This window comes from Topomyia yanbarensis, chromosome 2, assembly GCF_030247195.1.
Source record: "Topomyia yanbarensis strain Yona2022 chromosome 2, ASM3024719v1, whole genome shotgun sequence".
NCBI lineage: Eukaryota > Metazoa > Arthropoda > Insecta > Diptera > Culicidae > Topomyia > Topomyia yanbarensis.
In genome coordinates, this window is record NC_080671.1 from 410,640,971 (window position 1) to 410,666,043 (window position 25,073).

Consider the following 25,073-nt stretch of genomic DNA (forward strand, 5'->3'; position numbering starts at 1 on the left):
CAGCTACATTTCATAGGACTTCAGAGCTATGCTAATATATACCTTGTTTCTAACGTATTTTTCTCAAGATGTACGGCATTTTATTAATAAAACTAGCAAAGTTGACATTTTTTAATAAATGTTACATTCTAAGGAGTCCGTCAAAGTTAATGTTCGTGTAAATAGGAAATATTTTTTTTATTATATGTAGTTATACAAATAAATTAATAATTATTCAACACACTTTTCAAAAATACAGAATTTTACCGCATTTACCGCATTACCGCGCGGTGCGGTGCGGTAAATGCAGTGCGGTTGCGGTAAGCGGTGCGGTTTTATGATTTTTATGCGGTTGCGGTGCGGACTATCCATTTACCGCCCACATCCGCACCGCGACGAACCCTAATGCTCACCGCTGTTCGATACCGTTCACATTTAGTTTGTAAATTTTTGTATAGTTTCGCGATTGTGAATGGTTTTGTGCGTTCAGATAGCTGTAGTAAATTTTGTTTTATATTTGAATATTAATAACATAGGGCTTAGGTAGGTCACAGCTCTCCTCTTGCTGTTATATTGGTTGCTGTTTATGCTGCAAGGGAGATGACAGTTATGCGGCGATTTTGTGATGGTGGTGTTTGTTTTGGTGGATTGAAAAATACGGCCATCGTGAAAAATCTTGATAGTGACAGACCACGGACAAATACAGACGTCCCCGTTACACCAGGTCGGGACAGTTTCTAGCCACAATAGCCGTAGTGCGAAGTGCGCGTGTGTGACGGAAAGTTATCCATCGTAAAGTGCCAGCCCGTGGTTTGAGCACTTGTTTATTTTGTGGTGCTGGATCGCCGTCGGGAGAAGCTACTCATCAAACAATTTTTGCTTTCCCGGTTAACCCCAAAGGATCCAGACGCACCAATCCGCCCTCGCTGGGAAGGATAAGCCGAATGAGCCTTGCTCTCCTTCCAAGCTAATAGCCAAGGAGGGCGAAGCAGGGTGGACAACGGCTCCCCCTGGGAAGAACACTGTGGTATCTTCCGGGATTCTTTGCGGGGAGCAAAGAATCCGGTGATTCGTCACCACCGTCGGTAAGGAGGTTCCGACAAAGGAGCAAAACTCACTTCCCTGGCTAATTATTAAGGACCGCTGCCGGAGCAGCCAACGACCAAAGGAGAACGCGGCCGTTGTTGTTCCGGCCGGTTGAAATAAATCGTCCGCCTTCCCGCCATCATCAGCAGCAACGGACGGAAACGACCAGCGGTGGAGAGTAGTGGAAGAAGTAAAGTTAAATTTTAGCTTTTTTGTTGTTAACAAAAATCCGAAATTTTGTGGAGGCACCTAGACCGCCCTGAAAAGAAGGGTCCGCCGGGCAAACAAGAACCCGAGTGGTGACCAAACCGCTACTTACAAGATATTTTCATTTTAACTTACGATTCATACGAATAAATAAATTAATAAATACACGAAAATGAATTAAACATTATTACATAAATAAATCAATACATACATAAATAACTAGATAAATAAATAGTATATCAATAAACAGTCGTTGGGGTCGCTACCGCACGTGTTGGTTCATTTGCGATTTTCAATTTCCCACATTACACATTCGCAGGATGGGCTAGGAAATTGTCTGTGCTCAATTTGCGATAAATCGTTACCATTGAATGAAGAAATAATCTTTAATTGTTGTCTATTCAAATGGAATTCCTTTGCTGCGAGTTATCATCTTTTTATTGCTGTTTATATTCTGTTCTTTTCTCATTCACTATGAATGACTATGATGCCAACCAATGGCTGATCCATGGGGGTTCGGACCTCGTTCGGAAATTTTCAATTTGTTGAATTTAAAATTTGTTTGAATTTTATATTAGTTTCAAGCTCAAAATCTTTTCAAACCAAATTTGACCATCTATACTGATTTTCATTCAATGAACTTTTTACGTATTACGTATTGTACAATGTTCATTTTAAAATCGAAATTTCGAACTCCTCCCGATTTTTTTTTGGATCCGCTTCTGGTACCAACGATAAATGTATTAAGTGTTCGATGATCATGGCATCTGTAATTATTCGCTCTTTGCGGAGATTGTTTTATAAACCATTACCAGAGCGGGTGTTAATTCCAATTTCACCATATTTATTCGAATACGCAATTAACGGAATTATAGGGCAGTTGAAATATACTAATCAGTCTACCCAATCACAGTTAAAATATTTTCGATTTGTTTATTTGAAGAGCACAAACATGGGTGAATGAATGTAGCGTCAGAAAATTTTCTACAGCCCCACTGATCGTTTCTAACGAGGTTTGTTAAACTTTAGCGCACAGCTACAAAACAACATAGTAAATTTCACAATAGATTCGCAATACCTACCCAGCACGACTGTATAGAATCAGTTCCTGTGTGTAACGCTATTTTCGTTTTCCGATCCGAGTTGGTTCCTATCGAGCCGTCTTTCTTGTTCTCTTTTGATGACCCTGACTCGTTGAAGTCGTAATCTACAGTTGATAAGCGGCTTCGAATGGCCGGCTTACGAGCATTTCTCGCAGCAGTTCGGAACGGTAGTGTCCAACCGAAAGTGAGAGTGATCACATCGATTGGCTCCTATCAGTAGTGCCGTGTAGTTTTATAGTGCGTAGGTTTTTGTTTTGTTAGGCTCGATATTCTTACGACGTTTGTGCAATGCTGTCTGTTTTGGCAAGGCGATCACCCCGGCGGCAATGTTACGTGGCGATGCAAACAATCACTCGAAGGGCTGCCTCCACCGAGAAAGAACCGAGCAAAACAGCCCTGTACGAATTTCATCAAAATAACGGTGGAAAGCTGGTCGATTTTGCCGGCTACTGGCTGCCAGTTCAGTACGGCGATCAGAGTATCATCAAGTCGCATCTGTACACCCGAGAATATGGTTCGATTTTCGACGTGTCTCACATGCAGCAGACCTATCTGAGAGGTTTGGCTGGCTGTTCACTGATAAGAGATTGAGACGGGTCAATTAGCACTTTTTCCCGCTTTTTACAGGCAAGGATGTCGTTAGCTGCCTCGAATCGGTTTGCACCGCTGATATCAAGGGACTGAAGAATGGTACCGGAACGCTGACCGTGTTTACCAACGGGAAAGGTGGTATTCTGGATGATCTGATTGTGAATCGAGTCTCGGACGATACGCTTTATGTCGTTTCCAATGCATCTCGCAAGGAAACGGATATGGCCGTTATGTTAGATGCAGTGGTAAGAGTATTTATTGAATCAAACTATGTGATCAGTTGAATCATTATACGTTTACCATTGCAGGCATCTTTCAAAGCCAACGGGAAGGATGTTTCGGTATCGTTTCTTCCCAGTGACGAGCAATCACTCCTGGCTATTCAAGGGCCAAGCGCGGTAACAACTCTACAGAAGCTGTGTACCACCGACCTTTCACGATTGTTTTTCATGAACACAATTAGCGACACTATTGCCGGAGTGGAAAAATGCCGCATCACCCGCTGCGGATACACGGGGGAAGACGGAATGGAAATCTCAATCCCTTCCAACAAAGCAACGGAAATCGTATCCGCACTGTTGGATTCCAAAATCGGTAAACTAAAATTAGCCGGTCTAGGTGCTCGAGATTCGCTCCGATTGGAGGCTGGACTGTGCCTGTACGGGAACGATATCGATGAAACAACAACCCCGGTCGAAGCCGGTCTACTATGGTTAGTGGCAAAACAGCGTCGTGCGGAGAACAATTTCCCCGGCTCGGACATCATCCTGAATCAGATAAAAAACGGAGTGACCCGACGCCGGGTTGGATTCGTAATGTCCCCCGGATCGGCACCGGCCCGGCAGCACGTAGAAATCTACGACAACGAGCAGCATAAAATTGGCGAAATCACCAGCGGTTGCCCGAGTCCTTGCTTGCAGCTCAACATCGCGATCGGATATATTCGGGAAGTGTCGAAAAAAGTGGGAACGGAAGTTATGCTGAAGGTACGGGACAAGTTCTACCACAGTCAGGTTGCGAAGATGCCGTTCGTACAGACCCATTACTATCAACCACCGAAATAAATGATTTGCTCGGATGATGCTCAAACGCTTTTATGTGTGATTCTTTTCATGTGGCTTATCGCAAGAATTCAAATGTTGCCGCTCAAAAAATAATAATTGTTTGCGATCATTACACAGTTGTTGTTTGGGTTACATACCTACCTAATCAGTACGACGGGTGATGCTTTTGTTGAGCATTCCGACAGCAATGCTTCGAAATTATACTTGCGAACTGAATGTCTTTCGGTTTACTACTTGGGATTGCTCTTGCCACTACTTTATAAAGGTAATCAGTTCTCATTTTAAATTCCTTTTTTAATACTTCAAATGACTGTAGACAATATTTCAAATTCCTTTTTTAATATTTGAATTGACTGTAGACAATGTTTCAAATTTTAACCGGGCATCAATCATCAAAATTCCTTTTCTTTGTTGAACACAGACAAATACAGATTTTCTATTACAAGCATTTTCAACAAAATCATTTGGCAGTGTTGCCTTCAATCCTCAATTTGCACACACGCAATTCTACACCGTTACACCGCCATCAAGTTTCATGCTGAGATCCTCTGCGCAGGACCGGCGAGGAGCTTTCAGCCCTAAATACACGTCATTGCAGTAGAGCAAAAAAATCGACGGTCCCAAGTTGCTTCCCTGCGCTATACCTGGCAATCTCCAATGACAACCATTATCTCCCGCTCATAGAGCTAGGATTAAAACAGCTGCAAAACCTACCGATGATTCTAAATTTATACTTTTCATCGATTGTTATGTGAAAACTGGCGGATAGGTTGGTGCAAATAATATCAGTTTGAACGCAACATTTTATATTCCCTATTATGTATGATGCTATTGACCATTGATCAGCCTATCTTAAGGCATGTTCAAGAGTTCTATATTCATAGCTTTAACAATTGTTTTTTTTTATAAAACTGAAAACTTTTCCCAGCAGCAGATTTAGCGGATATTCTATTCAGTTTAAAATACTTGTCACGCAATGTCGTTAGCGTCATAGGAAATGTAAAGTTTTCCCTGGTAGGAATACCAGGTCTTCAGAAATGTTTGCAAATCTGCAGATTTTTCAATTATACTGCAACTTTTTCGACAGCAGATATTTTGTAGTTATTCTAATTGTCTGTAGTTTTTTTTGTAAATTTTATGTAGAAAGTTAAACATTAATTTATGTCCAAATCACACGACTGCCTAATAAGTCGCTAGGGTGGGTGCTCCTATAGTTGAGGTGTACCAATAGTTGCAGTAGTGGGTTGTACGCCTAACTAAGGTACCAACCATCAACAAATATTTTTTATCGATTCTTCGCACTAAAATTCAGCGACAATAAAACTGTTATCCTTGAAATATTGATGAAATGATGTCACTATTAATCTTGATCAATAATCGACTTTAAATCCAAATTTCTGCCAGTTTTAGTAACGCACAATCGACTGTATCTTTTTAGGATATAGGCGTGATTCGGAGTATCCGGCTTGTTCGATTGCTACAATGATAATGATCTTATTGAACATGAAAGGTCCTTTGGAATAATATGAAAGTAGATAGGAAATCGATGATATTCGTTTTTCAGATATTAGCACATTTTTCATTAAATTTCCTTTGCATTTTTTCTGAAATTTAACTTTTACCATATGATGTCTGAGCGCAGAGTTTCGGGGCGTTTTTCAGTAACTTCGCTTAAAGGAAATAGTTCATATTTCTTTTGGATTAGGAATCGGTTTTCCTGTTTCCACTGGATTTATCAAGATATGAAGCAAAATAATTATGGACAAGATATTCTTTTAATGAGTTTAGTTGCGATTCTTTGTATTATCACCATGTCACATCTTTATTAGATTTGCATTTTATTTTTTAGAAATACACGAACGAACACGAACGAACTCAGTTTTATACGGAGCCGGCGTGCAGAGAAATCCGTCATTTTTATTGGCGCGTAATAAAAAGAAGCATCCGAGCATTGCTATGCCTAACGATACGTTTGACTCATGCCGAATACGAAAAGAACTCGATAGCCGGTGCATGCGGAAAATCGGAAATATGAAGGTCCCACCTCTAAAAAGTAAATGACGCCAGATTCTGAGTCCCACATTAGCTAATACTTCCATATTTATCAATCCAAACTCCTCTTTTGAGCGGGACCTGACCCAAACCATTCTGAATACGTCCAAACAACGTGCTCGATGTCTCGGTAACCCTTGCCACAAACGCATAGTTTACTATCACTGTCATAACTCTGGTTTGCGATTGAAATTCGACTACATCAATATTTCCGATTACCAATACATTCATAATCTCGCGTCGGTTGAGCAGGTGAGATATTCCAGAAATAGAAGTGAAACATCGGGCAATACACAAACAACGATACGGTATTCGTTCCAAGTTGATAATGCAAATATTCGCTGTAGAACGGAAATAGTTGCTTCCACAATCAATTAATTCGACAAAGCAAACAAACGAACAAAAATATGTGTATTCTGTAGATGCACCGGATGCCTTCAGTTGTCGAAAGTCACCATCATAAACAGGAAAGATGCCATTGTGCCAATCATCTGTAATTTGAAGGTATTGTAGTGAAAGGTGTTTTTCCGTGCACAAAATTTTGTTAACGTTATAGAACACCGTCAAATCAACCTCGAAAAACCAGGTCGTGATTCTGGGAGTATTGTGTTTAATTTGAAGCATCAATGCTCGGATCTGAAAGAATAAAACCAGTAATGAATATAGAATTCAATTGGATTTTCGTATAAACAAGCTGTCTCACCTTTACTGCAACCATCCCAACTCCCTCACGAGTAAGAGCTTCTCCCAGTACGGACTGTATGTCTTGAGAGGCCTGCTTCAAAGCATTGCAAACTGCGAGAATCGCTATTACTATACCGCAGTACTCGAACCACCAGATGGTGTGCATTCCGCTGTGGGCAATGTTATCCTTCTGGCCGGTGCGAATTGCCCGATAGGCAGCGAAGAGGGACAAAATGCCATACGTTACCACAATGGTGCAGTAGAATAGTATCTGTAAGTGAGCAGATGGTTAATTTTCAATTACTTCTACGACGATGCGAGTCCCTTGCAGGATCATTTTATCGGCGGATCGGTATTTGAAGAACATACCTCTATAAATATCAGTGAACTTATTTTGTTCGATAATTTGTACAAATCATCGTAAAGTTGTGCTACGGTTGATACCCGAGTGTCCAGCTCCTCCAGGCTATGTTTAGCTCGAGATATTTTCACTTTAGATGATTTGTGTATACCTAAATCTTGTCTGTAATCAGAGAACAAAATTGAAATTTGATCAAAAATAACAATCATCGTATCAAAAAATGACGAAAATGTTGTATTTTAACTTCAACTGGTAAAATTACATACAAAAGCTTTAAATTTACATTAACATTTCAATGCAAATTGAATGAGTCGAACTGAGCCTCATTTGCGGTTACCTCAGCACTTCTTCCAGAAACCAAATTCTTCTCAGCAGCACCAGTGCCATCACGAACGCATTCGTCGCCATCACCGAGGCTGCGTAGCTAATATAGATCTTTCCACCGTAAAAGGACAGAACGGTCAAAAAGTCCCCTAGCAGCACCAGTGCGCTCAAGCTGGCCACGGTTACGACCACCAGGTAGAAAATGGCACAGAACACCAGCAGACGACTCTCGAAATCGTGGTCAATGGAAATTCCCAGCGCACTAATTCGCAAATCGATCCACCGCAGACGACTCAAAATCGTTCCCAGAAGATTCCTTTTTGTCAGCCGAAGCACAAGAGCGACCGGCAACGAAACGTAACCAATTTCCAGCATTATTTGGCCACCGGCGTCCATGAGGGGTGAACCGCTGGTGAGGTACGGTGCGTTGACATTCCGGATAGCGAAAAAGACGTAGAAGGGCACATTCACCACAAACAGCGCCAGTCCGGAGCGAGTCCAGATCGGAACCATTGCACCAGTCTCTTCCGAGCCGGAAAGTCGAAAGGTGTAGGCACCGAAACCGATCGCTTTATTGAAGAGAAACAGCGAACGAAAGCTGTCCATTCCACGCTCGGGGACGGTTTTCACTTGACGGAGGAATTTGGACAGGAAGAATTCTCGTGAGCCTACCTTGGACCAGGTGGAAAAATGATTTGAATCAAGTGTGGAAGTCTAGCAACATTTATAGCTTATTGTCGATTACATAGCATCACAACAGCAATTTAAAATTCCAATGATGGAATTTTCAGGATCAGTAGTGATGGTCATGCAGCTGTATCTTAATTACTCATAAACGATATTTTGGTAATGTTGAATTTCATGAAATTGAAATTTATTGACGAACATTTTGAAATCCAGGATCGAGTTTGAAACTGAAAAATTGCAAATCGTATTTCCCTTTCGAGGCAGGAAATCGGATTCGAACTTCAATTTATTTCCTATAGAATAAACAAAACTATAACTCGTAAGTTAAATAAAAATTTGGACTAAACCTTCGCCTAACGAATTCACAGTAATTGATATTTTGAACATCTTTTTCGTGTCCCCAGTATGATGTTAGATCTTTCGTCCTTTGATTGGTATCATTATCAGCATTATCATCAATTCTGCATCAATTTGCTATGAATACATAAACATCACACACCATAGATTATCCTAAGGTAATTTGATTATGCATTAAATTGACTTCATTAATTCCGTTTATTATTGGCTGGTATTTATTTCGTTTCGGCAGAACTAAACTGAAAACATATGTACTGTACAAAACATGACACAGTGAGAACATAGAACTGTACAATAATAGTTTGGTTGGTTTTGTAAGTAGCTATTGTTCGGTATATGCTTTGTCACTGGTTGGAGCTGACTGTTGATTTGGAAGTAGGATGTTTGGTTTACTTTGGTCCTGTTTAGGAGGGTATACAGTACTATTTCAATAATTACTCGACATTTAATCCATGGCACGCTTGTAACTTGGAATCATTCTCATTGATTCATTTCTATGAAACTGCAAAAGTATCCTGAAGGTTATGAAATACTCATGTTTAAACTCGAATTGATCAAACCAACGAACGTTTTCAAATGAGAAAGGTGATAATAGGAATTGTGTGACAATACGATCAATGTCCACTTTCCCTACCTTAGATGTCGCAAGAATTTTCCAAACTAAAGTTGTGCATTTCAAATTTAATATTCTTTTTTAATTCGTTTATTTGCCACGGTTCAAGGCGTTAGCTTCACGGAGCCACGGGTCTTTTATATATTTACATGATGTAAAAATAAAAATAATGAACATTTAATATAATATTAATCTAACCGATCCTGTACGCGCGACTTGCCATTGCGCGCGGAGATCCGTTTTAGTGTCGGGGAAATATTTGCATCCACGTCAACTGTATCATGGGGGTCATTCATATCTCTGTCGTCGTCGCATATGTCCGGGTTATCATCGCGGCTACTGCCTTGATGTTCGCGATCAGGTGTTGTTCCGAACTTCTTTCCCTTTCGGGTCACGAGCGTGAACCCTCCATTATTGCTAGTAGCTCCCTCATTGATGGTATTAGCTGTTGAGTTTGTGGTACTTGACGCGGCTTTCGCAGTTGTCGTTATTGCTTGAACAGCAGCCACAAATTTGGCAACCATTTGTGGCTCAGGGAATAATATCGGAGACTGAGTGTTGGCATTTTTTCTGCAGATGAGCTTTTCTTAGCGGTTTCTGGACAGGGTTGTCCGTAATGTGCCGTTTGTTCGCAGAACTGGCACATGTTAGTTTGTCTTTGATATGTACATAGACTTCGCTGTATAATGGTATCACTCCCTTCTGTTTTGTACTGCAGGGTAAGGTGGGAGGGAATGGGTTGGTCTACCCGCATTCTCACTACAAAAACACCACCTGGAAAGTAGTTCCTCCACGTGTCCTCCGTAATGGACTCCACTTCTCCGAAATACGACATGAATCTTTTAATGGCCACTTTGCAAGTACGTGGAGCCAAATCATGTAATTTGACTTCCACGTTTCCGTTATCCATATACACAGGGATCTTGATTTTTGCGGTGCCACAATCTAGCACATGTTTCTAGTTGTTTTGCGAAATGAATCTTTATTGAACGTTATCAGCACCGCGTGCCTGACGTGCCCCAACTGGATGAAGCTGACTTCCGAAGCTGCATTTTCACCTTCAGCAAATGTTCCACATCAGGAGGGTGTATGTCCTCCCGAAGCTACTCACGATACTGCGCACCTTAAATTAGATCCACAATTGCAGCTTGTCGACGAATGCAATCAGCCTGATTCCATCAACGACGTTCATCTGTTTTCTAAGGAACTTGTATGCTATGGCAGCGACCTTTCCCGGCCAGACCCACAATTGCAGCTTGCCGATGGGCACAATCAGCTAGAACCCATCACCGACGCCCATCTGCTTGCCACGGAACTTGGCAGCGACTCTTCCCGGCCAGATCTACAATTGCAGCTTACCAACGGACGTGATCAGCTTAACTCCGACGCCTGTATGTTGACAACAAAATCTGAAAGCAGAGACTACGATATGCTCCGATCAGATAACAGCAGTCTAAAACAATTAGAGCAATTTGAAGTTCCTGCTTTTGTTTACACAGGTAAATGCAATGAATGTATATGTTCTTCCGAAGTAGGACATACAGATGCTGCTCCCGCTGAAAATCCACCCCTATTACAGCCAGACGCCACCACCATCGCCGCTCGTCTTTCTACCGCTCAACCATCAGGACACTATCTGGAGGAACAACTTAGTATCTACTACCAGAACGTGAGAGGACTACGCACAAAAATTGACGAGTTGTTCGTCGCTGTTTCAGAGGCCGAATATGATGTCATTATTCTAACCGAAACGTGGCTGAATGATCAAATCCATTCGATCCAGTTATTCGGCCCAAGTGTACCGCCGTTTACCGTAAAGATCGCGATCCAGACAGTACAGGGAAAAAACGTGGTGGTGGTGTGCTTATTGCAGTGTCCAACCGGCTCTCGTCCAAACATAAAACGGATAGTAACGATCTCGAACAACTGTGGGTAGATATTCGCGGGCGCGATACTAATATTTGTGTAGGCGTAGTATACATTCCCCCTGATTCCGCAAGTGATATAGATATTATTCAGAAGCACATAGACTCAGCACTTGATATCGCAACTTCCATTCAACCCAACATGGCTCATCTACTGTTTGGTGACTATAATCAGCCAGGGCTTCTTTGGAAGACTACACCCTCCGGTTATGCCTTTCCAGATCCTTCTGAATCTATCTTTTCGAGAGCGAGTATTGCCTTATTGGACGGAATGTCTATATTGAACATGCTGCAAATGTGTACCGTAAATAACAGACGAAATCGAACCCTGGATCTCCTGTTCGTAAATGAAGAAGCTTCTATTAACTGCGCCGTTTCAGAAGCCCCTGAGCCATTAGTTGCCTGTGACGTATATCATCCTCCTCTTCTAGTAACGCAGATTTGTCCCCAGTTGGTTATTTTTGACGAAATTCTGGATGTCAGGAACTTTTCGAAGACTGATGTCTCTAGGCTTCAAAGTTCACTACAGGCAATTGATTGGGAGACTTTGTTAAATTCCGCGATCGATGTAGATGTTGCCGTAGAAAAACTTTCACTGGTCCTGAAACAGCTATTCAGAATAACAGTTCCCGCACCACGTCCTCGACCAAAACCGGCATGGTCCAATCGTCTGCTACGTAAGCTGAAAAGATTGCGAGCAGCTGCGCTTCGGCATTACACCAGCCGACGAAACCACATTACAAAACGAGAGTTTATTCAAGCTAGCAACAGTTACAAGACATATAATCGGTTCCTCTATACAGGACACGTAGCACAAACCCAATCAAACCTGAAACAAAATCCAAAGCAGTTTTGGTCTTTCGTTAACGGAAAACGCAAAGAAAATGGGCTTCCCTCCAGTATGTTCCTTGCAAGTGAAACATCAAGCACTCCAAGCGGCATCTGTGACCTATTCGCTCAACATTTCTCGAGTGTGTTTCAAAAGGACTCGGCTAACTCCACTCAGGTGGAATATGGCCTTCAGAATGTCCCTCATGATGTAATTAATGTAGGTAATATCCAATTTACTGACGAAGACATTTTAACTGCCATGAGAAAGCTAAAGTCTTCAACATCAGCAGGACCAGATGGTATTCCTTCCATTATACTGAAAAGATGCGCAAGCGCATTGTGTACGCCTTTAAGGCTAATTTTCAATCAATCACTATTGCAATCGGCGTTTCCCGTGTGTTGGAAAAAATCAGTTATGTTTCCCGTTTTTGAAAAAGGTGATAAGCAAAATATTGCGAACTATCGTGGCATATCCTCACTCTGCGCTGGATCAAAGTTATTTGAGATTTTAGTAGGAAACGTGCTGTTTCGTAAGACCAAAGCATGCATATCGAAGGATCAACATGGCTTTTTTTCAGGCAGATCGACAACTACTAATCTAGCCCAATTCACTTCGCTCTGTATTAAAAATATTGAAGTTGGATCTCAGGTCGATACTGTATACACGGATCTCAAGGCTGCATTCGATCGTGTAGATCACTCTCTTCTACTGGCAAAGATAAAGCGGCTGGACGCTTCGTCAAATTTCACAGGGTGGCTTTAATCATATCTCGTAAATCGTTCTCTATCTGTAAAATTAGGAAATAGCGAATCATACAGCTTCATTAACTTGTCGGGAGTGCCTCAAGGGAGCAATCTAGGACCGTTGCTTTTTTCGTTGTTCTTCAATGACGTTTGCTATGTTATACCTCCAGGGTGTAAACTTATATACGCTGATGATCTCAAACTATTTCTCATTGTGCGGTCAATAGAAGATTGCGTGGCACTGCAGCGACACTTAGATGCTTTTTGTAATTGGAGTAGTCGCAACTTGCTGGCTCTCAGCGTGGCCAAATGTTCCATAATATCTTTTACTCGCAGAAAAATCCAATACTCTGGAGCTACACCATCTCAGGGGAATCGCTAGAGAGAATGACAGTTATCAGAGACCTCGGAGTACTCCTGGACTCACAACTGACATTCAGAAATCATTACTCTCATGTTATAGCACAGGCAAATAGAAACCTCGGCTTCATAATAAGAATCGCCAAAGAATTCACTGATCCATATTGTTTACGGGCACTCCATTTCTCACTAGTTCGATCTGTCCTGGAAGCTTCAGCACCCATTTGGTGTCCTTATACGAACATTTGGATCAACCGAATAGAAGCAGTGCAGGCAAGATTCCTCCGTTTTGCTCTTAGAACTCTCCCATGGCGTAACCCAGCAGAGCTACCACCGTACATCGATCGCTGTCGTCTGCTCGATATGGAAACCCTAGCGAAAAGGCGGAACACATTTAGAGCAGTATTTGTTGGGAAGATATTAACTGGTCAAATAGATGCTCCAGATATTCTCTCACAAATAAATATCTATGTGCCCCCTAGAAATCTCAGATCGCATAACTTTTTAAGACTCGAGTTTCAACGCACCGAGTACGGTCAAAACGAACCCATTAGGGCGATGTGTAATGTTTTTAATAGTGTTTATGGCCATTTTGACTTTTCTGTATCTTGTGATATTTTCAAAAATAGACTAAGAAGGTTGACTTAGATTTTAAGATTCCATTTTTGTAATATTTGTAATTTTTGTTCTTGCAATACTGTGTACTATGTGATTAAGTTTAATTGTAGTGTAAAATCATTGTAATCAACTGTGAAAAATTTGAAAAGATGATGGGTTTTTACGCCCATTTGAGGATTGCTTCTGAAGCATATCCTGAAATGGGCTTTTCCCATTCTAGAAACATTTCATGTAGACCAACACAGGTCAGATGAAAAATAAGAATAAATAAATAAATAAATAAATCACCAATACTTGGTCTTAAGCGGAAAGACCGGAAGTCAATGGCCAACGTGTTAACCCGAAGAATCACATTTTGTTGATGAGCTTGTTTTATCCACGACCTGATCCAAGTCACTTGGAGATTCAATCGTCCGAAGATACACATGAAACCTAGTCGCCAAGCCCGCTTCGTAGCGGTCCCAGTTCGTAGATTTATTAGATTACGATATGTGACGATTGATTATTTAAGCGAGACGCTTAAATAATCAAAGACGATGTACTTACGATCAGATAACGACGGTTCGAGCTCGTTCGGTACGAACCAGTTTTCCAAATCATGCGTAATACAGTCGGAGCAGAGAGTTATATCTAACACCTCTTCTCTGTCAGCTCGTGCAAATGTTGGGTGATTTTCTATATTAAGTATGTGCAGATTTGTACTGCTTAAGTGTTCCATTAATTCGGTGACTCTCAAATTGATATCTGAGCTGCCCCTAATTATGTGGTGGGCATTTGCATCACTGCCGATTATAAGGAGAAGCCCATTTCTGCCGCAGTATGATACAACCTTTTCTGAAATCATCAGAGATCGAATATAAGACATTGCGACTATTCTCACATGTACGAGGCATTTCACGTGAATTTGTCAAGCCATTTTTGTTGAAAGCTACAAAGACGAGGTTAAGTAGCTTTCCAACATAGAAGTTCCATTTATGGAAATACGGTTCTTGAACCACAGCTATGGAATCTTTTCCTTCCTTCACAAGCCGGGTTAGATTCATAGTTGCTATACGTTTATGCTAAAGATTAAGTTGTGTTACTGATAGTTTCAGACTCGTTCACAGCACTGCACATTTCATCATCAGCGTTTGTTGTATAGCAGCTAGAAGATACGAAATACGTTGGCTTATAATCCCTGTAGCGAACCCCGAAATGGGTATTAGGGACATGACCATCATTTGAATCCCACGATTTGCTCAGAAACAAACGTCCATTGTGTCAGAGATTCGTTTAGCACAGCAAGTGTAAGACCCACGACACTCCGTACGCGACTGTCATATTTTAGTCCTGCCAGCCATTCAGTCCTCGGCACGGAGAAACACCTTGGCTTGAGGATTCCTGTTTTAAGTCGCCTCTTACGACATGGTAACAGGAACCCAGTGGATCAATTTTTGGTTGAGTTGTATATCATTTTAACTTTATTAGCAATTCATTCACTACTATAACACACTGTTCATTCGTGAATTAGGAGGACCGACAAATTTTACCTCACAATGCAGCTTGCTGTTTTCTCATTTAAAGGTATACTAACTTGACAAGTCTTGTTAGGAATGACGTTCCCTGCAGAACCTCAGGCATATTATAGATAGATTAGTCTAATCGTGGGGGGCTTATTGTGCTTTCGTCGCCTCTCTTTCTTCTGCTCTACCTCGGAGCCTCACGCGGTCCTTGAAATTTAACTCTAGACTCTTTTCTTGCTTCTTGTCTTCTTCTATTACGTCGCCACTTAGCTCTCATCCCAGTGAGCCATTTAGATGCTCATTCCATGAGCCATTTGGCTACTGATTCCGTGTGTCAGTCCCAGTCTTATCGCTATCTACTCGGATAGTATCTGACGGTAAACTCACCCTACTCCGACTGAGAGCTCCCCGACGGAGGAATTTCTCCCGATACCGATACCGGATTCTTTGAGCATTGCTTTACTGCAACATATCTATGCCATTTGTGTTTATTTGAAACTGAGTAAACGAGCGATAAAGTTTGCAACAATTTTTGTAATTTTTTAATTGAAATTTTCGTATCGTGCAACTCAAACATATTCGAGTTTTATTCTTTTTTCAACTTAATATTTAAGAATAACACCATTTATTGCGAATACATTTCAATGGGAACGACAGGGCCGTAGCGCACTCTATTGGCGCCATTGCTGGAGTCTCAGTTCTGCGCTTCTTTGATGTTTACATTTTTACATTGGCTTTCTTTTCAGATCGATTTTCGAACAGTAGTTTAGTGTGCGCCTGGAAATGGCACTCCTATCATAACTTATTTTATGATTTATTCACACTTCTTTTTATAAAGTAGGTCAAGATAATATTTCAAAGGTTTTCTTCTATTTAATTCCACTATGTTTCAAAAACATAGTGGAATTAAATAGAAGAAAACCTTTGAAATATTACGTACATTCCACTAAGACCTCCGTTCGCGTATATATTGTAGATCAAGATTTCAACACCCCTCCAAGGTTGACACCCTTGTGGGGGAGGTTTCTTTCATGTGTTGGTTTGCCACTCTGTTACATATATTTTGTTACTAATATCACGTATAAAACTAGTAGGTACAGAACACAAGATTAGGATTGTCGCTAGTGGTACCGTTATCTCTATTTTTTTCGCTTTTCAAGAGTGTCCAGTAGTTTGACACTTGTATGTCGAATGTTTCGGACTCTACACTAACTTTTACAGCCCGTATGCATTCTTTTAGTTGAAACCAAGAGAATTTGTTCCAATCGTAGTTGGTGCAGCGGTGACATCAAATTGAATTAAAATCACAAGATACGATGTGATTGTTCCGATTATCTGTAAACAGTTCGACGCTTAGTACAGAGAAAACATTTTTAGCAGCTCATTACTACCCAACTTGCCATAGTCCAATCACAGTCGAACAAGGCACACGTGACCACGACAGGTTTGTGATTCAGTAGCTGGGAAAAATTGACCAACTCCTCCTGAATTCGCACATTAGCATCCTCCCGAATAGCTTTGTGAACCAAAACTGCTGTCGCTTGAGCCTAAAAATAGAAACAATTAAGTGTATAGAATTAACTTATATCCTAAGGCCTACCGACCTCTCTCTTGATAGCATCAAACATCTGAATCATTGCGGCCAGAAGCAAGATATGAAAGGTACTGTTTTGCAAAAATGCGATAGCTATTAACTTAAGGTGTTCATCTTCACTGGCCACGGCACGGTAGAAGGTGAAGAAACTGAACGTCATCAGCAGCGTATCGGCCACACTGACGAAGATGATTTGTCCCCGGAATACCTGGCTCACCAGACTTGTCAGCTCGGCAATGCTGTGCCATTGAATCGAAAGCTGATCTAAAACTGTCGTTTTGTCCCACATGCAGCGGGGTGTGGGGAGTTCGTTCAAGAACATAAGACTAGGTCTGTTTTGAGGGACAAAATGTACTGCAAACGTCTTGTTAGCGTGATTCAGACGACAGTATACTAGCTGACAAATAAGGAAGATATTGTGTTTGATAAATATGTACGGGATGTTGAAAAACAGTAATGAAATCGTTATGTAAAGGTGTATTCGGAGGGGAAAGGTATACGACAGGAGTATGCCCACGGAGGTCTGTAGAACGATTAAAGCTGCGAGTAGTATTGAAATAATTCGGAAAAATCTTCGCTTCTCGTGGCTGTGATCCATGGCTGCGTTCATGGCACGGGCCTACAAAAAGCAATCTCAATGATGAAGAAATTGAATATGTTGAATTAAACTAACCCGAGCATCAAATTTATCCAATTTTTGCAATATCGTCCAAATTTGTCCATAATGCCAATAGTTTCCCATCGATAGCAGTGAGATGTAGATGCTCGTAGAAAGTAAACTAGACCTTATTCCACCATCCATGATATTCGAGCCAGTAGATTTTAATCTGTCCAGAGTAACCAATGAAACGTAAAACATAAATAAACATAAATAATTGTTATCCGGTATTTATTCGGTTCTCCAACGACGCTGTAGATGGTCAAACCGAAAAATTTCAAAACTGTGTGGTTTATTAGGAACACGTCGTAGATTGAGTCGCTGTGTGTAAAAAAGTGTATGAATCTTCTAACGCTAGAAAGCGACATTATTGGTGTGATATTCGGAACAAACTACTTAAGGGTGAGGAAGGGTACCCCTTTCATGGCATCAATGAATTTTTTACCCCTAAATAATGCATGTCCCAATATCATGACTTTCCCATTAGTTCCACAGCACAGTGGTGAAATGTGTAAATACGTGTCTTTAATTATTTTGCTTCTAAACCTTAAAGTTAGTTGTCGAAACTGTTCGTTTGATTTTTTAGAAGTAGACAGCCATGTTCCAAAACGAATTTCTGCAAATTTACTTTTTATTGGGCGAAGATAGATATCTTGAGTCTTCGGAAAAGGTCTAGGAAAGGCTTGTTTAGCAATTCAGCTAAAAATATAAACTCTCTAACTACAGCCGTTTCATCGTTATGTGACGTTATTCTAAACACTCTTTAAAACTCAATTGTTAATGAACCCAAAACTCGAAACCTTATAATTTAACCGTAAAATAATTAAATGGGTAAATTTACATATTTCAACCACTGTGCACGGCTGTAATTAGTTCGATGAGCATGGGAAATGATTGCCCAAACAGGGTATGCGTTTCAAAGATTAGTAATGTGGAATTTGCTTAGTGACATTCAATGCATTAATTTTTCGAAATTGTTTCCGGCAACTGATGATTAACATAAAGTGGGTACCTGTTGGTTGTTGTTTCAGTTAAAGACGCTGAATTCCTCTGGTATAAAGACTCGCCATCTCTATCGTTTGTTCATTCTTTTGTCAGTGTCATCCCAATCGAGTAGAAGACCTGTCAATGGCTTTTAACAGGTATGCGCTCGATCGGAGTGACACTAACAGATAAATGGCAAACAAACGTTAGATAGCGAGTCGTTATACCAGAGGGATTTAGCCTCTTTAATTTTCTTAACATTTTAAAGCTATTATCATTTTGTGAGTATGCACAATGGCAGATTTCCTGAAAACCTGGACAAAATTTGAAAATTTGGTTAGTTTGGTTTTGGTTAGCCTGCAAAGGTGCATACCATGGTTTTTGGCATTGTGGTAACCGGTGGAGGCTGAAATCTCTTGCAGTAGAATTGACCCACTAAGTTTCTGTTACCCATGCCGTAAGAGGCGACTAACAACAGTTGTGCTTTCAAATGATGAGATAACATCGTACTCACAAGTTTCCTATCTCATGCCTTCTCGTGAGGCTATTGATGACATTTGATCTTTATACCTGCGTTGGCTGAGTGCTAACAGCCTTCTGCTGCAGCATCGGAAGGAGATGCCAACGGGCGACCCTTAAAACCTGAACCGTAAAATTTAAGACCTAAACCAAGGTGTGACGCGACCCTTGCCGAGGGATGAACGGCGGGGGGGGGGCATCAACACTTGGAACCCCAACTCTACGTAAAACAAGAAGTGGGATCCGAAGTGTTGACAAATACCAAGTCGCGCTCGGAGCCTGTGGGGCACCAGGGCGCACTCCACATTATTTTTGCCCTTACCCTGTCAAGCGAGGCTCTGACAGTGTTGACTTTCTTTCTCCAGCTATTCGTGGGAACAAAACGGAAAACAATAAGAACACTGTAAACATGAGTTTGGTGATGGAGGTTGTGAACCCCTTTGCCAAAGGGGGTTTGGTGAAGTCTCCTCCCAGAGGGGGGAGACAGTGGAGCCTATTCATAGGGTTCTAGAGTGCCACGCACCAAATCTTCTTAGCTTTATTGTACATAGTTTAGACAGTGAAACAAGTTCCTGTTCGTGCATTTTGGTGTGCACCTTTCTTTCTTAGACGTAGTTGAAGCTTGTGTAAAAATTGTAAAAATCTTCAATAACTTTGAAACGAATGTGTATTTTAACATACAGTCTTCGACAATATTATGTAGTTTTGGTACCTACACATTTGGTTTGAACATAGTTGCACGAAAAGTCACAACGAAAAAAATTATATTAAAAACTACAAGGGGCAGCCCTATGGGGTTGCACGAACTGTAGACGTAGGACTATACTACTTAATGTAAAATATTTATTTTCTTAGTACTTAGTGTGTGGGAAGAAACACCCGGACCGGTGAAGAAAAATCAAATTTTAGACAATATAATCACATCTTATGTATAGACCAAGCTTTCTAGTTGTTCTCAAACAGATCCTAAAAGTTCAAACACCCTTGGATAACCCTAAGTTTGTAGATGTGTTTCGATGCCACAGGATTGTAAAATGGTTAATATTACGTCATGAAAATTCAATTCTTCCGTGACATTTTTGATTGCCTGCAAAATGCCCTGTGTGTATGCAAAGCTTATGATTTGTTGGGATATTAGCATTGATCGGAAAAACGCTTTCTAACGCTGGCCATTGCATACATACAGGACATTTTGAAAGTCACCAGAAGCTGTTCATTTTACCACCGCCACATGTTCAATTTACTCACTCGCTATAAACATGTCTCATTTTTGGACATGTTTAGAAATCAAGAATCATGTTTGAAAAAATGTGTTTATGACGAAGTATTTTTACCAGATATGTACAAAACATGTCTAACAAGAAACATATAAGGTGATTGTAATATCTCATTCACTTATTAGTTAGAAAATAATGACTTTGCTTAACGTGTTCATTTTACCGCCAGTTCCCCTACCTACCAACACATTCGCCACAAACATTGAACGCAAGCGCACAATGCAAAATGAGTCAACGCTGATGATGATGGGTAGAGCGAAAGAGACAACTAATACCACCACGACACTATTAGCGCATTTCACCAAAATTCAACGCGGCCATTCCCGATTGAAATGAACGGCCGCGCTTAGCCCATCTGTCATAATATCGTGATTTTGCATAGCGAAGGGCTGAATGATAACACATTTTGTTCCAAAAACAGCCCTGTGTTAAGCAACACTTTGTACAGGTTGATTATACCAGTTGCAAGTGGGGCCAAATTCACCAAGTTCCGTAAAAATTCCTTTTAAATTACAGAATTGATAAAATTGCTGGGATGAGCTAAACTAATTAATCAAATCCTGTTTTAAAAACTGTGCTTGCGTTTAAACCAAAATGGGAAGCTTATTACTACCACTACATTACTTAATTTCAAGCGCAAATAGCAAATACATGTGCTAGTTAAACCAAAAATTTACTGGCAACATTATAGCGGCATTTAGGAAGCAGTTGGAGCGGTCGCCTGTTGGACGACACAGTGTAGCGTCCCTCCACAGCCAGTGTAACGGACTTCTAACTCAGCTACACTGGCTGTAAAAAACACAGCGCAGTGATCTGCTTCGCCAGCCGTTCAACAGGGAACTGAGCGTGTCTGGCCAAGTCCGTTCTTTAAATAGTCGATGATGACGTCATTCATAGAAGCGTTACGCGCTAGGTACACCAATCTGTCGTACAGGGCTTGGGAAGCGCTATCTTCTGTGTGTTAATGCGCGATATTTTGACAAGGTTGTATATTATTGATTTTATAATGCTATGATATCAAAAATCTCTGGGTTTATCTGTTGGAATCTATTCTTAGAAGTATTTCGGGGCGATTTGTGCAAAAAAATTGAAAATTTATCGTGAGATGGCTGAATTATATGCGTTTAAAATTGGACCACTTTTCGTTACATACCATTTTTGTAGAATTTGCAGAGTGCACCCCCATATCGAAAACAAAGACGTAGTCCTACGTCAAAAAAACTAGATTTAAAGGGGTTGCCATAGAAAACGCCCTATAAATCGATAACCTTTAGTCCTATAAGCTCAAGTTCTACAACAAAATTCTTCACTATGAGCATTTCTAAAACTTTGTCGAAGACACCAACCAAGAAATAAGGCCGATAAAGGCGCCCAAACTGAGGCCTTCACCTTCCTTGGAGGAGCTATTATGGCCCAAGAGGCGATTGATTTCGCCCTGACGGCCAAAGAACCTGAAGCGGCCCAGGCAGTCAACAGGAGAAGGTGCGTGAAGCAACGCCAAACGACGCGCAACCACAAAGGCCAAACGTCGTTTGAATGGTGTAGACCAGGGTGCAAAATATCCCGAAGGGCGTCGACCCGAGAAGGTGACTTCGTGGCCCTAGAAGACGAAAGGCTCCAATCGGGCGCAAAGTGCCGGCCCCCAAGTGTGTACCAGCCAGCCGGTGCCATCGGCACAAGGGGGGCGAAAATTTTTGGCAGCTGATCACCTCGACCCGCAAAGAAGGTCAAGGACAGAGGAGAGGCTCTATTGGTGAAAACCGACAAGGACAAGTCAGCCGACGTCCTAAATCGATGCGAGCGGCCGAAAGCCTCTCGGTTCTAGGACAGGATGTGCGCAGCGTTAGACGTACCAAGACCGGCGAAATGATCTTGGTGCTGAAACGAGTTGCGCAAATTAGTGGGGCGGCGTACAAGAAGTTGGCCCAAGAGGACTTGGGTAACGGCGCTCAGGTAAGGTCGTTGGGTGCTGAAGTTACCCTCCAGTGTAAGCAAACTAGATGAGGTTACGAACGCAGACGACGTCGTCTCTGCCGTCATGGAGCAGTGCGGCACAGAGATTGAGCGGACCTCTGCACGTCTAAGAGAGGGACTCTTTGGCATGCATGTAGCTTATTTCAGGCTACCGGTTGCGGAAGCCAAAAAAGGTCATCGAGCGAGGGAAGCTGAAGATGATGCCCAGTAAGCATACCCCAGCCGCCTTCAGTGGACAGGTGCTATCGGTGCCTAGAGTCCGGCCACAAGTCCTACGACTACAAGGGTCCAGACAGAAGTAAGTTGTGTCGTCGCTGTTCTGAGGAAGGACACAAGACGCAGAATTACGATAGTGTACTAAAATGCCTTATCTGCGCCAGTAAGAAGCAAGACCGTAACCATGTTATGGGTGGACCTTCGTGTCCCTTCGGTGAGGCCAGTAAGAAAAAGCCGTGCAAGTAACACCGCTGAAGCTTAACCACTGTGCATTTGCCCAGCAGCTGCTGTGGCAGTCGGTCTCGGAGTCGAGGACAGATGTCGCCCTCCTATCCGACCCGTACAACGTCCCTGCCGATAAGGGCCATTGGGTGGCGGACGGGTCGCGATTACCAAGATCAATGGTGTGTTCTATTGGCCTATAGAACAGTTCAACCAGATGATCGACAGGCTCTCATCCAACCTAGTGCGTCGAAAGCCGTTCGTCATAGCGGGAGATTTAAATGCTTGGACAGTGGTGTGGGGCAGCCGCTGTAGAAATATCAAGGGCCAAGCGCTACTGGAGGCGCTTGCGAAACTCGACGCAGTGCTAGTCAATGATGGTTCCACCAGCACATTCCGTAGGAATGGGGTCGAGTCATGGATTGACGTAACGTTTGTCAGCCCGGGTCTGGTTCCAGACATGGACTGGAGGGTAGACGAGGGCTACACCCATAGTGATCACCTAGCAATACGCTTTAGGATCAACTATTGTGTGCGACATCCAAGGGCGGGATCCCTGCCAGGTACGCGAGTGAAAGACCAATAACTTCGACAGTGAAGTTTTCACCGCGGCCCTGGGACTAGAGGCCAACACCGACAGTCTAAGCGAGGATGCGCTGGTAGCTGTCCCACAACGCGCGTGCGACGCCACCATTCCGAAAAAAACCCTGCCAAGAAATTGCAGATGCTCGGTATATTAGCGGAGTGCCAAGATTTCAGCCCTACGATTAGCCTGGCTCAAAACTAGAGGTAGGACGCAACGAGCCCGCACCGAGGAGGTAAGAGCGGACCGCCGTGAAGTGTTTCGAGCTGCGAAATTGGCCCTTAATAAGGCCATTAAGAGCAGCAAGAGAGCGTGTTTCGACAACCTATGCGAGGGTGCCAACGCGAATCCTTGGGGTGACGCCTACAGGATCGTGATGGCTAAGACCAAAAGGGGCTCAGCATAAACCTCAACAAGCTAACCCCCTTCTCAGAAGGTACGGACGGCCTGTCAAGCAATCAGTTTGGTTTTCGAAAGGGTAAGCCCACGGTGGACGCTATCAACTCAGTGGTAAAAACCGCCGAGATAGCGATCCAACGGAAGAGGCGAGGTATTCGATATTGTGCGTTAGTGATGTGAAGAACGCATTTAACGGCGCAAGCTGGTATGTCATCGCGCTCTCTTCACAAAAACTTAGATAACGCATACCCCATTAGCCATAGCTATATACTTTCTTCAGCAAAATTACGCCCCTGAATTCGGCTCAACTATATAAAATGTTTTCTGTACTTTTAAAATTTTGTAGATACCCAGTTTTGAAGTAAAAATACTGAAAAACACCAAAAATTTCACTTTTTACTAAGTTTTAATGGCCCTGCCGCTCTTATAATTCTAAATTTGTACAAACTAACTAACGAAACTTCTCCGTTTGGATCTCCAGAAAAAAAAAATGCTGAAAAAAAATCTAAGACAGCTCAGGACCACTTCAACAGGCATAAATTTGAAATTTTATCCAAATTCGGCCAATTTTTCAAAAAATCAAAGGTCGCCACCAGTAGGAAGCATTTTAGCAAACTCACTCCGAAGAAGAAAGTGGTCCCAATACCCTAACCTTTCATTTATGAAGTGAGCCCGATGACTTTTTTAACATGATGTCATTTTGGGACACCCTACTCCACAGGTTTGGGCACGCGGAGGCCCCCGTCTGCCCTGACTGCCCAGATGTTGACGAAACTGCCGAGCCCATACTGTTCGTATGTCCTCGTTTCGACGTCGAAAGAAGAGCAATGCTAGACGTCTGCGGCCAGGACACAACCCCTGATACCCTTATCCAGAGGATGTATCCAAGCGGTGGAGAAGTGGAACGCAGTCTCGACTGCAACCACTCAGATTGCCTGCAGGTTGCAGAGAATCGGGCGCGCCGAGCAGCAGACGACAAGCATGACTAACTTGTGATTGGTTAGTTAGAGCAGAAAGGGCTGACCGCGGAGAAGTGAGCGAATTGTCTGCCCATGCTGCGGCAAGTGTGGCGCTGCGGTAGACAACCGCGGTAGGCACACCGAAGCATGGCAGAAGAGTAAGTGAATAGACGTATGGACTGCCCATGCCGAGATGGGAGGGTCATAGCGTAGACTGTTGGTACCTATGGCTATTGATACCTCGTGGCGTGGCAGAGGAGTGTAGGGTGAGCGTCCAAGTCAGTCTCACACGGTATGTAAAAGGTGAGCACATGAGTAAGCCTCACATGGAGTGTCAGAGCGCGCGTCAGGGTGTGACAGAGCGAGTCCCCAAGTAAGCCTCATACTGGATGTGTGCGTGCGTGAGCGAGAGTGAGTACATTAAGTACTGCCATCCCCTCAGAAGTAATGCGGGAGGTAGTTTCGTGGGGAAAGATGGCGGAGCCCAATGGAGTTTAGTCGGTATTACCCGTTAGGTAGTTTAGTCCTGATCGAGCCCGACTCTCCAGTACACTTTCGTGTGGTATCTTGGCAACTACTAAGCACGTGTACTGGATCAGT

At 42.3% G+C, this 25,073-nt stretch overlaps 1 protein-coding gene across 1 annotated transcript; it reads left to right on the forward strand.

Moving 5' to 3' along the window:
* Nucleotides 1-2,523: 2,523 nt before the first annotated feature.
* Nucleotides 2,524-4,063, forward strand: LOC131685067 (uncharacterized). The gene is made up of 3 exons (XM_058968474.1): nt 2,524-2,934; nt 3,003-3,211; nt 3,275-4,063. The coding sequence occupies exons 1-3, from the start codon at nt 2,664-2,666 to the stop codon at nt 4,028-4,030; spliced, it is 1,236 nt and encodes a 411-aa protein (XP_058824457.1). The 5' UTR covers nt 2,524-2,663; the 3' UTR covers nt 4,031-4,063.
* The last annotated feature ends 21,010 nt before the right edge of the window (nt 4,064-25,073 follow it).

Bases quoted from the DNA above. Each gene is read 5' to 3' on its own strand.
- LOC131685067 (XM_058968474.1), top strand. From the start codon at position 2,664: ATGCTGTCTGTTTTGGCAAGGCGATCACCCCGGCGGCAATGTTACGTG. The intron at 2,935-3,002 runs GTTTGGCTGGCT...CGCTTTTTACAG, and splicing joins GCAGCAGACCTATCTGAGAG to GCAAGGATGTCGTTAGCTGC. The intron at 3,212-3,274 runs GTAAGAGTATTT...TTACCATTGCAG, and splicing joins CCGTTATGTTAGATGCAGTG to GCATCTTTCAAAGCCAACGG.